This window comes from Carassius carassius, chromosome 1, assembly GCF_963082965.1.
Source record: "Carassius carassius chromosome 1, fCarCar2.1, whole genome shotgun sequence".
In the NCBI taxonomy this organism is placed as follows: domain Eukaryota; kingdom Metazoa; phylum Chordata; class Actinopteri; order Cypriniformes; family Cyprinidae; genus Carassius; species Carassius carassius.
Window position 1 is genome coordinate 21,899,823 of NC_081755.1, and position 15,374 is coordinate 21,915,196.

Here is a 15,374-nt window from a genome sequence, read left to right on the forward strand (position 1 = left end):
TAAAAAGTCACCTCCATCATTAAGTTTGCAGACGACACCACAGTGATTGGCCTCATCAGTGACAATGATGAGACTGCCTACAGGGAAGAGGTACAGCACTTGGCCACATGGTGCGCTGACAATTACCTGCTCCTTAAAGGCTTAGTTCACAGAAAAATTAAAATTATGTCATTAATAACTCACCCTCATGTTGTTCCAAACCCGTAAGACCTCCGTTTATCTTTGGAACACAGTTTAAGATATTTTAGATTTAGTCCGAGAGCTCTCAGTCCCTCTATTGAAGCTGTGTGTACGGTATACTGTCCAAGTCCAGAAAGGTAAGAAAAACATCATCAAAGTAGTCCATGTGACATCAGAGGGTCAGTTAGAATTTTTTGAAGCATCGAAAATACATCTTGGTCCAAAAATAGCAAAAACTACGACTTTATTCAGCATTGTCTTCTGTTCCGGGTCTGTTGTGAGATTTCAAAACACTGCAGTTTGTCATATCCGGTTCGCAAACGAATCATTCGATGTAACCGGATCTTTTTGAACCAGTTCACCAAATTGAAATGAATCGTTTGAAACGGTTCGCGTCTCCAATACGCATTAATCCACAAATGACTTAAGCTGTTAACTTTTTTAATGTGGCTGACATTCCCTCTGAGTTAAAACAAACCAATATCCCGAAGTAATTCATTTACTCAAACAGTACTGAACTGCTGTGAAGAGAGAACTGAAGATGAACACTGAGCCGAGCCAGATAACGAATGAACGATTGACTCGTTCTTGAGCCAAATATATTAACCAAATTAAAGTAACATAGTGCCTCATAGGTCTTTTTAGCTTTTCTGCTTCTAAAATTTTGTCCAAATAAAGAAAAGACGTCTCGACTGCCACTAGTGGTCGTCATTATCACGGCTGTGATCAAATATCGCGATGTTTGCGCTTGCATAAATACTCCGCGAACTCTCGTATGGCCTTCTTCTTCCTGCATACACATCACGTAAGTGAGCACGGGCATCCGTATTTGCCGAACAACATCTGTCAACATCTCCGACATCGCGAGATAAAAACGCTTCATTTGTGTAGAAGATGTCTGTGTGCGTCTAAGTAACACTATGATCGCGAAATGAATCTTGTGAATTAAGCGAATGGGTTATTTTTAGAGCAATTTTAAGTAACGTTAGATGGTCTCAAAAATGGCGGGGCACTGATGTAGCTAGCAATTTATTCTTAATATACTTAAACAATTCTTATTAATTACTCAATTTCATATACACACTTGTTGGCTATGAAGTCTATGTTGGCTTAAATGTCATGTTAGGCGATTGTAAACGGGTGTTGAGATACACGTGCGTTTGTCTTTATCATGTTTCTGACATTCAAGTCACTTGTTCGTGAATTGACGGTTTTTTCGTGTCTTACAGCAAATGGCGGACGACGCCGGTGGTAGAGGAGGTTTTCGCGGGGGTTTCGGCACCGGTGGCCGGGGTCGTGGTCGTGGTCGAGGCAGGGGCCGCGGAAGAGGACGCGGGGCCCGCGGAGGAAAGTCTGAGGACAAGGAGGTACAGCCAAACCCAGCTCCTGTTCTGTGACTGTTTCTAGATGTGCATCAAACAGTATTCTATTAAATGCATTCTCTTATACACCATGTAATGTTATGTTGGTCTTTTATCTTGTCTTTACTGCATGTTCTCTCAATACTGTGTAAGTAGCTGTCCAACAGTTTAAAAGATGTGTAGTTGTAGTCAGTGTTGATTAACTAATGGACGATTTCTGTTTCATATAGTGGGTGCCTGTGACCAAACTCGGTCGTTTGGTGAAGGACATGAAGATCAAGACCCTGGAGGAGATCTACCTGTATTCTCTGCCCATCAAGGTAAAGTTGGCAAAATATCTAAATTCTAAATGTGCTTAAACAATTCAACATGCTTTAAAAAAGTCAAGTCTAAAATTCAGTGTGCTGATGCACATAACCCAGTCCTTGTCCTACAAGTTGTTTTTCCAAGTGTCTTTTAAATTTAGATGCATGTAACCACACAAAATGACTGAATAGCCGTTACTTCTAGTTCATTGTGACTTTAAAGTTACCAAAAAACCTCCACAAGGTGACATGCTTTGGTTTTTGTGAAAGGTTGTTGTGTTTCTGTCCTGTAGGAGTCCGAGATCATCGACTTCTTCCTGGGCTCAGCGCTGAAAGATGAGGTGTTGAAGATCATGCCTGTCCAGAAACAGACCAGGGCTGGTCAGCGCACCAGGTTTAAGGTGACACTTCCTACTTCCTGAGGGTTATATAATAGTCAGGTTCCCTCTAATTTTAACAATCATTGTTAATGGTTCATGTTTCTCAATCCTCTAGGCCTTTGTTGCTATTGGTGACTACAATGGCCATGTTGGTCTGGGAGTGAAGTGCTCCAAAGAGGTAGCGACCGCTATCCGGGGCGCCATCATCCTGGCCAAGCTGTCCATCATTCCCGTCAGAAGAGGATACTGGGGGAACAAGATCGGGAAACCACACACCGTGCCATGCAAAGTGAGTCTTCAAACATGGTTTCTCGCACCGTTTGACTTTGTTTGGGAAGGTTTTTAATGGCCGAGCATGTGTCTGCTCAGGTGACCGGTCGCTGTGGTTCAGTCCTGGTGCGTCTAATTCCCGCTCCCCGTGGTACTGGCATTGTGTCCGCTCCCGTGCCCAAGAAACTGCTGATGATGGCCGGTATCGATGACTGCTACACCTCGGCCAGGGGCTGCACTGCCACTCTGGGCAACTTTGGTAAGGGTCTTTCATTTGAACACCAGTGTTTCAGGATATAAAAGTCCACGCTTGAGCATTTCGACGATGTCTTTTCTCATCGCAGCCAAGGCCACCTTCGACGCGATCTCAAAGACGTACAGCTACCTGACCCCTGATCTCTGGAAGGAGACAGTGTTTACCAAGTCTCCTTACCAGGTAATGTATTTTCACACATTGTTCCTGTTCACAAATGCATCGTGGTGTTGTTGAAACTGAAGTGTCCGTTCTGTTTCAGGAATTCACTGATCATCTGGCCAAGACTCACACCAGGGTCTCTGTTCAGAGGACTCAGGGAGCTCCACAGCCAGCCTCCTAAACTTTGTACAATGGATTGAAATAAAAGTCCAGAAAAAGAACCAACTTTCAGTCTGTGGTCTGTTGTTTGACATTCTGAAAGCAAATGATTTATGAACTCTTTGATTTACATGCCCAAAACTGTCCCAACAAAGTGGGCAAATTAAAGTTCTCGTGTGTTTTATAATTACCAAGAGAATTGCTATGTTGTCTATAGCTGAAGGGGTTTTAAACATTTGTAGTAACAATGCAGCAAAGCATAGCTTTGATTCCCTTTTGAGTTATTACTGAAAGACATTAAACCCTTAATTTAATATATATATACATACACACAAAGGAATGATTGTTAATTCAATATTTGTTGTACTGTTTGTTTGCTTAACTAGTTTAATCCATAGACAAAAAAACAGGGTTTAATCCCACTGGTCACAATGGTGACTGTAAAAAGGTTTTCATTTATAAAGTTCTAAAAACCTTAATGATGTGTTGGTGTACTTCCTGCAAAACATGGAAAAAATAAAGGGTCTCAAATAGTCACATGACCAGAGCAGTTTACTTAATGTTTGCACCTTGAGAAGATGAGGGCTCCATCAAAGCTCCAAAACTAAAGGCTAGTAAAGTGTGAACAAATATATGACAAAGATGTTTGGTACACGTGATCTTTAGGGTGTCTAGTATAAATATATGCATTCACGTATATTTAGTTTTGCTGAGTGTGGTCAGAATGAGTAAAAATGATCACAATAGTGACAGGACTTGGATATACAATATATAAATCTAATTGCAGTTGCTAGTGAAAATTACAATACAGTTTCAGTGACAAAATATTTCACTAAATTAAAAATTCAAATGTTACAAAAAATTTACAATGTTGTAATACTCTAAGCATTATTATAAAAAATATATTTTACAAAAAAAAAAGTAAACTTTTTTTTTTTTTAATCTCATGCTCCTGTAAATTTTGCATAAGTTTTTTTATGCAGAATAGTAAACTAGAATGTGATCAAACAGTTTAAAATCGCTATCTAGACATCTAACCTAACTCTTACTTAAATATGTTATTTCAGTACACACAGTATCCCACCGACATAAAACATATTTTTTCACACACTTTTCCAAAAATAATTTAAAAAAATAATTATTTCAAAGGGCTACTAATGACACATCATTTGCATATCTTCATGTCTGGGAAAATTTGGGATTAAATGAGTTAAGTAAACCCTCTTTGTGCAATGTTAAAAGCATAGTTCACCCAAAAAAATAAATTTGATGTTTATCTGCTTACCCCCAGGGCATCCAAGATGTAGGTGAATTTGTTTCTTCAGTAGAACACAAACTAAGATTTTTAACTAGATTTATAACTTTAACTCGTTGCAGATTATCAGTCTCATAAACGCCCATTAACTGACAGACTGCAACGGTTGGACATAGAAATCTTCATTTGTGTTCTGCTGATAAAACAGTCACCTACATCTTGGATGCTCTGGGGGTAAACAGATAAAATCTTTTTTTATCTATTTTGAGATGAACTATCCCTTTAATGTGTACCTGCTGTCCAATAGCTGCCACTGATTTCAGTACATCAGAAACCAAATCTGAACTTGGCTGGAACAAATGATATTTATAGAAAAGTGTATCGTGATTTATAGACTTTGAGCCGCAAATGGCAATAAGCCATTACATATCAAAGTTTTTTAAAATGTTGGCAACATTTATAAATAACACAATTGATATTAAACAGAAGGAAAAATGTGAATAAAAATACAGTAGTAATAACAGAAAAGTCATCTAAGTAGTAATAACCTCTCTGAAACTGACTTGTTCATTAAATAACAACAGCTACAGAGAAGTCACTTTCCAATAAGCTTTATTGTACACTTTGAAACACAGATGAGAGAGAGTGACATAGAAAAGCCCAAGGAGAGCTGTACAGGTTTATGCCTGCTGTTGCTCTGCCATCATTCTCTCCTTCTGTTTCATCAGACACTTTCGTCCGCTAGCGTACGCACCAAGATCCCCATCTAGAAGAATTAAAGATATTAAAAATAACTTGTGGACATTTCTATAAACGCTTTTGATTTCCTTGTCAACTTAAAAGCACTGTAGGCAACATCTAGTACAACTGACCTGCTCCCGTTGTGTTATATATTGAATGTATTTAAAACGACACTGCTAATAGCAAATGAAAAAGATTTCTACCAGACATGATACTCACAGCGTGACTGAAAGGCCTTGGAAACTTGCTCAAACTGCTGCAATTCTTTATAACAGTTCTGGCTGTAACTGGGACCCTCACGCTGCTGGCAGGCCCGAAGACGCTCCTGGATCACCTTCACGATCTCCTGATCCACCTTACTGCAGACAAAAAAAATACCTTATTATGTACTGCAATGCCTAATGATATAGTACTACAAGGCCTTCTGAAGCAACATACTAGTCTCTTCTCCACTGCATCTCGGCCTCATAATAGCACACATAATCTCCCTCCTGGCACTGAGTCAGCTCAGGAACACGGCGAAACTTCTGATGGTAGTAGTGAGACTTCTTCCCACTCTGGATGCCTTCGATGACGTCTGGTAGATCAAGAAGCAGGGCAATTAAATAAAGCTCGTGAATTACAAGCCAAGCAGACTTTGGTTGTCATTTCGTTTGAGTCATTAAAGGAATGGTACTCTCAAAAATGAAAATTAGCTGGAAACTCTCAGGCCATCCAAGAGTTTGTTTCTTCATGGGAACAGATTTGGAGAAATTCAGCATTACATCACTTGCTCAGCAACGGATCCTCTGGAGTGAATGGGTGCCGTCAAAATGAGAGGTGATTAAACAGCGGATTAAAATAAACTAAATTAATCTACATGACTCCAGATAATAAATTAATGTCTAATGAAGCAAAAAGCTTTGTTTATATCAAACAAATTCATCAAGATGTTTTTAACTTAACACCAGCTAAAATACAAATCCTCTAAAATATTGCTTTCTCCGGTATAAAATGTGTCGTCTGAATCAGCAGGGAAATATGCACAGATCAAGCACTGTCTATAAGAACAGAAAACAGTGCAAGACAGATCTAAACAAATATGTTGGTGGATTTTGATGTGGGAGGACAACAGGGTATGAATGTTTTCACTAGAAGAAAAATTATTAAGGATTATGGACTCGCTAGAAATGTTGGTTTATAGTCAAAAACTCCTCAATGGATTTGGTTCTTACAAACACGCAGCTTTCCACTTCACAATATGATGGACTGGAGTCATGTGGATTACTTGTAGATGTTTTTATAAGATGTTTGGACTCTCAATCTGACGGGACCCATTCACTGCAGAGGATCCATTGGTGAACAAGTGATGCATTGGTACATTTTTCTCCGAATCTGTTCCTTGGATGGTCTGAGCGGGAGTACATTTTCCGCATATTTTGGGGTAGACTATTTCTTCAATAAACTATTTCTTGAATTCTGATAAGACAATAAATGAAACTAAACTAACATGCATTGCTATTACAAAAAACACACGGAACCAATCAAAAAAAAAAAAACTCTAAATAGTTTAGCGAATATTTCCAATACTCATAACTCAAAAACGGATGCAACTTAACATAAGGGTTAAACGTTTGTGTCTGATATTAAACAACATGGACTCATGGACACTTGCACATGCCGCAAAGTGTAAGTGTGAGTAATACAAAGGTTAAAACACAAATGCATCTCCATAATTTGCCTTTGACAATTCAAGGGTTACTATATCTCAGACTGGATGAATAAGCATGTGTAAACAAGCAGTATCAGATGCACTAGAGTGGAGGCGCTTCACCTCTGAATGTAGTCACTGGCAGATCCACCGAGTAGTAGAAGAGCTTCGACAGTATTAAAGCTGGATTCGGCAGAAGCGACTTTCTATCCTCCACCGGGGTCCGACTGGAAGGCTCTGGATACACATCTTTATCGTGATCTTTCGGCATTTTCGACCATTAATTGCAAAGCAAGTCTCAAAAATCCTTTAATCGACCTCAAGCTGCCGTCGCTCTCCTCCACAGTGCGCATGCGCGCTTCTCACAACATGGCGAGAAAGGTCACCAAACTGCGACGAATAAACCTACTGTCTATGGAATAAACTGAGCGAAAATGGCTTTGATTTGATTGAATTCTAATCGTTTTGATAAAACAAATATGCAATTAATCCGTTAAAAACAGTATTTTATCTCGACGATTCGTTTGTAAACAGCCAGGTTGAAGGTGAAAGGTTATAGATGCTGTTTTATCTTTCTACAAGTAGATGTCGTCGTTGCACTCATATGATACTGGATACATAAAGGTTGTACATTATAAAACTAAATCAGATGTAAATAATAATAAAGTGATTTATAAAATATAAATAAAAATATTTTTAATATGTTTGATTTGTGTATGACCCTCTTGTTTTCTTCCACAGTCAAGAATGAGGAACAGAAGAGCCAGATGTTGTACAGAAGTCTGGGGTCAGTAAGATGTTTTAATGTTTTGAAAGAAGTCTCTTTTTATGCTCACCAAGGCTGTGTTTATTTGATCGAAAAGTACAGTACAGTAAAAAAGTAATATTTTGAAATATTATTACAATTTAAAATAATATATTTTAAAATGTAATTTATTCCTGTGATGCAAAGCTGAATTTTCAGCATCGTTACTCCATGATCCTTCAGAAATCATTTTATTCTAATATGCTGATTTGATGCTCAAAAAACATTTCTTATTATTATCAATGTCGAAAACAGTTGTGCTGCTTCATATTCTTCTGGAAAGCCATGATACTTCTTCTTTAGAGTTCAAAAGAAGAGTATTGATTTGAACTAGAAATCATTTGTATGCTGAATAAAATTTTATATATATATATATATATATATATATATATATATATATATATAAAAAAACTTACTGACCCCAAACTTTTAAAGGATCTTATCAGTAGTTACCTTTTAAAGGAAATCATTTGGTTACTTGATAACATGAGAATCACAAGTGGTGATTTAATCATTTCTGCTGCCCCACTTGGTCATGTAGATAATCTTTTAGATATTGTTTAGTACATTTACCTCTTGAACTAATTTATCCAATAGCATATTTAGAACAATATAAAGATGCAAACGACTGTACTGTAGATCACCGTTTCAGTCACTGCAGAGATTTCAATCACTAAATCTTGGCTGCATGTAAACTTTTGGATATTTCTGCTGTTACACATTAAACCCAAGAGATGTACAAAGTCTAAAATCCTCAGTGAAGATCTTCTTTTAAATGGGGTTACTAAATAAATTGTTTGTGAGAATGAAAATGTAATGGAGCATGTTGATACTTTGAAAGTACATAGTCTAGAGGTCAATAAAAGCAACCTATGCAACCTATGCAACAATTACAAATGGCTAATAACAGTTAACAAATTTTGGCTACTATTATAGACCTCCTTGAGCTTAAACCATGTACCGTGTTATTATTCAAGTATCATTACTCAAGAAAAGTGCAACATGCAGATTTTTCTACATAATGTGAGACTGGGGCTGCTGTTTTCATGTTTCTTTCTGTAAATGATAAACCATATATGTGACCCTGGACCACAGCACAGGTATATTCAAAGCAAAAGCCAACAATACATTGTATGGGTCAAAATTATTTATTTTTCTTTTATGCCAAAAATCATGTTCCATTAAGATATTTAGTAAATTTCCTACTGTATATATATCAAAACTAAATTTTTGATTAATTTTTGATTGCTAAGAACTTCATTTGGACAACTTTAAAGACGATTTTCTCAATATTTGCACTCTCAGATTCCAGTTTTTCAAAAAGTTCTATCTTGGCCAAATATTTTCCTATCCTAACAAACCATACACTAATGGAAAGCTTATTTATTCAATAAAAAAGACCCTTATGACTGGTTTAATGGTCCAGGGTCACATATGTCAATAACCTAGTCAATCTGAGGTGAGTAAAACAAAGCTGCTCTGATTAAAGAACATTTAGACCTGATAAAATGTAAATGTGACCTGTCATAACTTATAAGACCAGCGGTTCAAATAAAGCCAATCAACCTCAAATAATTTTACAGAAAGAGAATGGCACAAGATTTCCAAAAAATATTAAAAAAATTATTTAGAAAATAAAAAAACATCATACACTGTTTCCAGTTCTACTGACTTTAAAATCATTGTGTAACTGCTATTGCAATGGCTGTGCTTTGCAGCAAATTGTCTTCAATTCTAATTTAAATCAACTTTTTCGATCCACTTTGAACGTCATAGTCACAATGCCATCAATCCCAGCTTGAAGTTCATCTTGTTCCTGGACACTTGACACTCCTTTAGGGGTCCCAGTGAGAATGAGATCACCTTCCTCCAAAGAGATGATCTGGCTGATGTAGTTGATAAGATACGGGATGGAAAAGATCATCTGGGATGTGCTTCCATTCTGTTTCACAATATGATTCACCTTCAACCACAGGTTGATGTTTCCCGGGTCTGGGATCTTCTCCTTGGGAATGAAGTCACTGATGGGACATGAGGTGTTATAAGCTTTGGCCAGGGTCCATGGAAGACCTTTGGACTTGCATTCGTCCTGAACGTCCCGAGCTGTCATGTCCAGGCATAACACGTATCCAGCCACATGATCCATGGCTGAAGACTGAGGAATGGCAGTTCCTCCTTGACCAATCAGCACCCCCAGCTCGACTTCATGGTGGAGGCTGCTGGTGTAGAAGGGAAGCAGGATAGGAGACCCTTCCCTGACGTAAGCAGACGGGGGCTTCAGGAAAAGCACTGGTTCGCTAGGAATCGCATTTTTGAGCTCGATGGCGTGATCTTTATAGTTTCTCCCGACGCATATTATTTTCTTTCCCCATTCCCAAAAGCGAGCGATATTCCTTGCGCTCATTTTAGAGACCAACACCAGGCAGTGAGACCTGCAACCGGAAATAAAATGACCTTTGGTCGCTCGATAACGGAGGGCGGTTAGGACCGGGGGAATTATCTAGTGAAAATAAAACGAACAAGAAACAATTGTGTGTAATTCAGACCAGAAGACATTATTCGTTCTGAACTCTTTCACCACAACTATTAAAACTGCTAAACCCGAAAGCGAAATTAAGAATTCTACTAAAGAGAAGGCTTAGCTTCTGAATATTAATTACGTCTCGCTAACGTTCTTGAAACCTGCCCAATGGCAAGAGCTGCGTTATTAAATATTAATGAAGTTGTGCTATATATATATATATATATATATATATATATATATATATTGTTTTTATGTTTATGCTGTTGATGTTGTTGTTGTTGTTGTTGTTTTTTACTGTATACCTTTTTCCTTTTTTTCATAAGTGTGAGACGTATGTGTCTGTACTAATTTTGTACACAATTGCAATGCATAATAAAAAAAATAATAATAGTAATAATAAAGGTTCGATTTATAACTAGTTATACGGTTTATTTCGATTTACTTTACCATGTCTCCTATGTTGTTTGTTTGTTTTTGTTTTGTTAGGGACTCCAGTTGCAAGGGCCGTTAACAAAACTATTTGAAAAAATGGGGAAAAGTAAACAAAACAAAAAACAACTGGTAAAAAATCAATTTCAATAATATATTTGTGACATATTTCGTCCCTCATATGTCTTTGTCTTTTATTCAAATTTTAATGTTATAGAGCTGTCGTATGTAGATGCATGCTGTAATTACCTTGCACTTAACAGTAATGGAATATTCAGTAAAAAAGAAAAAAAAACTTGACTTTTGAATATGAAGTAGGTCGCCTTCACTATAGTAGAAGTCGTAAATAACCATAAATACATCGCGCATTACAGCAGCAAGCGCGACACTCGCGTACGACACTCGCCGGTTTTGGATTGGTTAAACGAGAGGTCAAAGTTAAAAAGTGGGCTGATTTGCACGGTAAAGCAGACTTTGCACCTCCTCCCCGTGCTGCTGACTGTAGTGTCAGACAGCTGAAGTCCTGATATGTGGTTCAGGTCGCTGGCGGCGAGTGCCTGCGCTCTCGGTGTCCTCGGAGCTGTCACGCGCAAATTTGGTATGTTTACACGAGGATCTTTACTCGTGCATGATCATAATTACCTGCCTATCGATATGTAACGATATGTCAGCGCTGTCAAAGAACGATTGGAGTCAACGTTTTTATCTAGTAGAGATCTAGTTGAGTTTTGAGTCAGAGTAGAGTTACATCATCTTGGCTGTTGAAATACGTCATCGAGCACGACATGTTGCATGTATGCGATGCACGATTACAATGATCGCATTATATACACATTATACAGAATGCAACACTTAACATGTCGTGCGTTAGGAGGAGAGAAGCAATTGTAAACACTGCGGGGTTTCTGTTTTTTTTTTCAGCGTTGTACGTGCAATTGATAGTTCCGAACAATTTATCAAAGATTTCTTAATTCTCACTTGTGTGATATTAATAGGGGTGCATTGCAATAATATGCCATATATAATCTTTTACAGTATTGCATAGATGCAATATGGAGAGAATGACCCATCATCAAAACATTGGGCATAATAGATATGTATTTATTTTCAGAGATCAATTAGGCAGATTATGATTTGATCTCTACATGTTCTGATGTTAAGATCAAAACGCACACCAGTGGGCACGATTTTGCATTTAGACGAATGTATTTAATTGTAGATACACTACCGTTCATTACAGTGCAGATATTTATAATGTCACACAGTATTTATATTTCAAATAAATGCTTTTCTTTTAAACTGTTTATTTAAAAATGAAAGAATTAAAAAAAAAAGTCAGTTTTCACAAAAATGTGAAGCAGCACAACTTTTTTAACACTTATAATAATACAAAATGCATCAAATCAAAACTTGAGCATCACATCAGCATCACTGACTGATTTCGGAAGGATCATCAGATCATTATTTTCAATTTGTAGTAATATTTTTGTTATAATATTCCACAATATTACTTATTTTAGTGTGTGTGTGTATATATATATATATATATTATATATATATATATATATATATATAGTACATATATAAAAAAAAAACAATTTGAATTTATAACAAGGTGAGCCGCCATCGTTAACCAACTTATGACCATAAATGATCAGCTTTTACCAGCCAGAAAGTATATAAAAGCATACAAAATTTGAGGTACGGTAATGCACAATGTGTTATTCACGCTGGAGCTTTTACTGATCGTGGACCTCTGTTTTCTAGTTCCCACAGCCTTGTTTGACTCCTCTCTCAGGAAATCCTCTCTGGTGGAACAGAGCGACATGAAGGTAGAACTGCTGCCCGCGCTCACCGACAACTACATGTACCTCCTCATCGATGAAGACACGAAGGAAGCAGCCATAGTCGATCCAGTGGAGCCTCAGAAAGTAAGAAAATGTCACTGTGCGCATCACACATTACTGACTATACAATAGATTTGTAATTGTCATCCGTCTCAGGTTGTAGATGCAGTCAAAAAGCATGGCGTGAAGCTCAAAACAGTCCTGACAACCCACCATCACTGGTGAGTCACACCTGGAACAAACCACAGTCATTCTATGTTTTATATATGTATGTATGTCTGTATGTACGTATGTAGTCTGTATGCACTGATATGACAGAAGTTGTTTTGTAACTTGCAGGGATCATGCAGGAGGTAATGAGAAGCTGGTGAAGCTCATGCCGGGACTGACAGTGTACGGCGGAGATGACCGAGTGGGAGCTTTAACTCAGAAAGTCACTCACTACAACACTTTCAAAGTAAGGCTGATTAATATCATATATATATACTACTGGATAGTGTGGATTTTTTTTGTGTGTGATTTAAAGTTTCTATTCAGCAAGGATGAATTCAAATGATCAAAAGTGACATTTATAATGTTACAAAAGATTTCTATTTCAAAGAATAGAATGCTGTCAAGTTATTGTTGTGATTATTGCAGGTGGGCTCTCTGAATGTGAAGTGTCTGTCCACGCCGTGTCACACCAGAGGTCACATCTGCTATTTTGTAACTAAAGAAAACAGCACTGAACCCCCAGCAGTGTTTACAGGTAAGACATCGTTTATATACACCACTAATCAAAAGTTGTACGATTTTAATTTTAATTAAAATTTAATAATTCTAAAAAAAGCGAACACTTTTATTCAGCAAGGATGCATTAAACTGTAAAATAATTGTGCTCTATTATTTATATATTTTCAAATGTAATGCCTTTGATGGATTTTTTTAGCATCGTTATTCCAGGAGTCACATGATCCTTCAGAAATCACTCTCATATGCTGATTTTCTGATTATTATCAATGTTGAAAACAGTTGTGCTGCTTCATATGTTTGTGAAAAGCGGGATCCATTCAGTACTCTTTGATATAGAAAGATCAAAAGAACAGCATTACTTTAAATCAGAAATGTTTTTTTTTTTGTAACATTATAAATGTCTTTAATGTCACGTTTAATGACTTGAATGTGTCTATAATGAATAAAGCAACAATTCGACAGTCTGACATTAGTTTTTTTGTCATGTTCGTCACATTATAAACAGGCGATACTCTCTTCATGGCTGGCTGTGGGAAGTTTTTCGAGGGTACCGCTGATGAGATGTACAAAAACCTGATCGATGTTTTAGGCCGTCTTCCTCCAGAGACGGTAAACAGAAAATCTCTGCCCTAGTGCTTTAAAAAGTTAGCGATTCTTAAATCGTAAACGCTATTGAACTCTTTAAACATCTTTCAGTCACTGAAAAAGATGTTTTAGGTCATCAAAAGTCCCTTGTTCTGAAGTCACAGTTTGCTTTTGTTTCAGCGTGTATACTGCGGTCACGAGTACACCATCAATAATCTGAAGTTTGCACGGCATGTTGAGCCAAATAACGAGGCCATCCTGAAAAAGTTATCATGGGCTAAGGTTATTAACTCTTCTTTAACATGCATTCACTAATATGATCATAGCGCTAGTGTTTGAATTACCTTTTCTTACACTGCTTAGGAAAAATATGATAACGGAGAGCCAACCATTCCCTCTACGGTGGCGGAGGAGTTCACATTTAACCCCTTCATGAGAGTGAGGTATGAGAAATAATTCCTGACCGTACATCATATTATATTATAAACCCTCTTGCACCATTACACAAATTAACTTAAAATGAATACTTTGTGTTTGCACTTCAGAGAGAAGTCAGTACAAGAGCATGCTGGGACCAGTGACCCGATTGAAGCCATGAGAAGCATCCGTAAGGAGAAGGACGCCTTTAAAGTCCCGAAGAATTGAGCTTTGCGATGCTCATCATCACCACTACGCTTATCTGCTCATCACTTGACTAACAATAGCAGGACATGCAGAAACTAAAAAAAGCAAAAGCACAATCATTGAGCTGGTTTGTCACTTCCATGTCTTTTCTTTAAGGAAGCGTATCGTCTTCAGTGAGCAATACACGGGATTGTTAACCTGTAAAACAATGTTGTTTAAAACATTGCTGCAAGCAATAGATCAAACAAAGATGTTCATGAATACATTTATGCCATTGATTCGCATTTAGAGAAAACGTTTTGTAGGCACAATTGTATTTACGTAAGGTTACGCAGGTTTTGTTTTGGACATTTTCAGATTTTGGGAAGATACTGGCCATGAACCAATGTGATGTGGTTAAATTCTAGTTCTATTTCGAAATGTTTGTCTAAATGTGCAATTTATTTTGTAAATGAAAAGTAATTATTTTTAAGATGTTATGAACAAAGCGAGGTGTTCAGCAAGATTATATTATATATTCTGAAGTCTCTGAATGATTTTGAATGTAGAAATGATTGAACACTGTAGACTGGTTTCAGCTTTTCGCCTTGTTTTAGCTTATCCAGTTATTATTTCAGCTGAACTTGCACTTTTTGTCATGAAAAATAACAGATGTTATTAATTATAATTATAGTGCTTGAAATAAATAAAGTCTTAATGTAAACTGACATAGCTGTTTTTTTTTTCATAAATCCAGCTACAATCTTGATTAATGATGTGTTGTTTTATTACCTTATTTTGTATAAAACAATATTATGAAATTTCTTGTTGCAATAAAAGTCTTCCAACGTTCTTGAACCGGTTGAATTACCAAAAGATTAAAAACAATTGTGCATACGTAATAAAATTATAAGAATTCAAAGTATGAAATTACTGTTTTAAATGTCACATATCAATGAAAAGAATAAATAAAAATAGCAATATCCAGACTAATTTAATACTTCAAATTTAATATGTAATACGTTTTTTTGTTTTGGTCATTAAAAAAAACAATCAAAATACCTATATTAATGAAAAAAATAAAACCATCTCA

At 36.8% G+C, this 15,374-nt stretch overlaps 4 protein-coding genes across 5 annotated transcripts; 2 read left to right on the plus strand and 2 right to left on the minus strand.

Moving 5' to 3' along the window:
- Positions 1-887: 887 nt before the first annotated feature.
- On the plus strand, positions 888-3,132 carry LOC132111114 (small ribosomal subunit protein uS5-like). Its single transcript, XM_059518311.1, has 8 exons — positions 888-985; positions 1,410-1,547; positions 1,772-1,861; positions 2,140-2,247; positions 2,342-2,515; positions 2,596-2,755; positions 2,841-2,932; positions 3,012-3,132. The coding sequence occupies exons 1-8, from the start codon at positions 956-958 to the stop codon at positions 3,090-3,092; spliced, it is 873 nt and encodes a 290-aa protein (XP_059374294.1). The 5' UTR covers positions 888-955; the 3' UTR covers positions 3,093-3,132.
- Positions 3,133-4,920: 1,788 nt separating this feature from the next.
- Positions 4,921-7,116, minus strand: ndufb10 (NADH:ubiquinone oxidoreductase subunit B10). The gene is made up of 4 exons (XM_059551249.1): positions 6,880-7,116; positions 5,505-5,643; positions 5,286-5,425; positions 4,921-5,091 (listed from the first exon to the last, which is right to left on the minus strand). The coding sequence occupies exons 1-4, from the start codon at positions 7,025-7,027 to the stop codon at positions 5,006-5,008; spliced, it is 513 nt and encodes a 170-aa protein (XP_059407232.1). The 5' UTR covers positions 7,028-7,116; the 3' UTR covers positions 4,921-5,005.
- Positions 7,117-9,162: 2,046 nt separating this feature from the next.
- fahd1 (fumarylacetoacetate hydrolase domain containing 1) lies at positions 9,163-10,186 on the minus strand. Its single transcript, XM_059551285.1, has one exon. It carries the CDS (start codon positions 9,963-9,965, stop codon positions 9,306-9,308), a length of 660 nt encoding a protein of 219 aa, XP_059407268.1. The 5' UTR covers positions 9,966-10,186; the 3' UTR covers positions 9,163-9,305.
- Positions 9,681-15,009, plus strand: LOC132141594 (hydroxyacylglutathione hydrolase, mitochondrial-like). Of its 2 annotated transcripts, none has more exons than XM_059551271.1 (9): positions 9,681-9,821; positions 12,282-12,445; positions 12,518-12,582; positions 12,701-12,818; positions 13,001-13,109; positions 13,599-13,702; positions 13,859-13,960; positions 14,042-14,121; positions 14,224-15,009. In XM_059551271.1, the coding sequence occupies exons 2-9, from the start codon at positions 12,341-12,343 to the stop codon at positions 14,321-14,323; spliced, it is 783 nt and encodes a 260-aa protein (XP_059407254.1). In that variant the 5' UTR covers positions 9,681-9,821; positions 12,282-12,340; the 3' UTR covers positions 14,324-15,009. The 2 variants fall into 2 exon arrangements, with proteins under 2 accessions (XP_059407254.1, XP_059407245.1); XM_059551262.1 differs by lacking the exon at positions 9,681-9,821 and adding an exon at positions 10,964-11,112.
- Positions 15,010-15,374: the final 365 nt, after the last annotated feature.

Coding starts and splice junctions, on each gene's coding strand:
- LOC132111114 (XM_059518311.1), top strand. CDS start 956: ATGGCCTTCTTCTTCCTGCATACACATCAC. Junction 986..1,409: donor TCTTCCTGCATACACATCAC/GTAAGTGAGCAC, acceptor CGTGTCTTACAG/CAAATGGCGGACGACGCCGG. Junction 1,862..2,139: donor TGTATTCTCTGCCCATCAAG/GTAAAGTTGGCA, acceptor TCTGTCCTGTAG/GAGTCCGAGATCATCGACTT.
- ndufb10 (XM_059551249.1), bottom strand. CDS start 7,027: ATGCCGAAAGATCACGATAAAGATGTGTATCCAGAGCCTTCCAGTCGG. Junction 5,644..6,879: donor GCCAGTGACTACATTCAGAG/GTGAAGCGCCTC, acceptor TTGATCTACCAG/ACGTCATCGAAGGCATCCAG. Junction 5,426..5,504: donor ATGCAGTGGAGAAGAGACTA/GTATGTTGCTTC, acceptor TTTTGTCTGCAG/TAAGGTGGATCAGGAGATCG.
- fahd1 (XM_059551285.1), bottom strand. CDS start 9,965: ATGAGCGCAAGGAATATCGCTCGCTTTTGGGAATGGGGAAAGAAAATA.
- LOC132141594 (XM_059551262.1), top strand. CDS start 11,043: ATGTGGTTCAGGTCGCTGGCGGCGAGTGCCTGCGCTCTCGGTGTCCTC. Junction 12,446..12,517: donor ATCCAGTGGAGCCTCAGAAA/GTAAGAAAATGT, acceptor CATCCGTCTCAG/GTTGTAGATGCAGTCAAAAA. Junction 13,110..13,598: donor ACCCCCAGCAGTGTTTACAG/GTAAGACATCGT, acceptor CATTATAAACAG/GCGATACTCTCTTCATGGCT.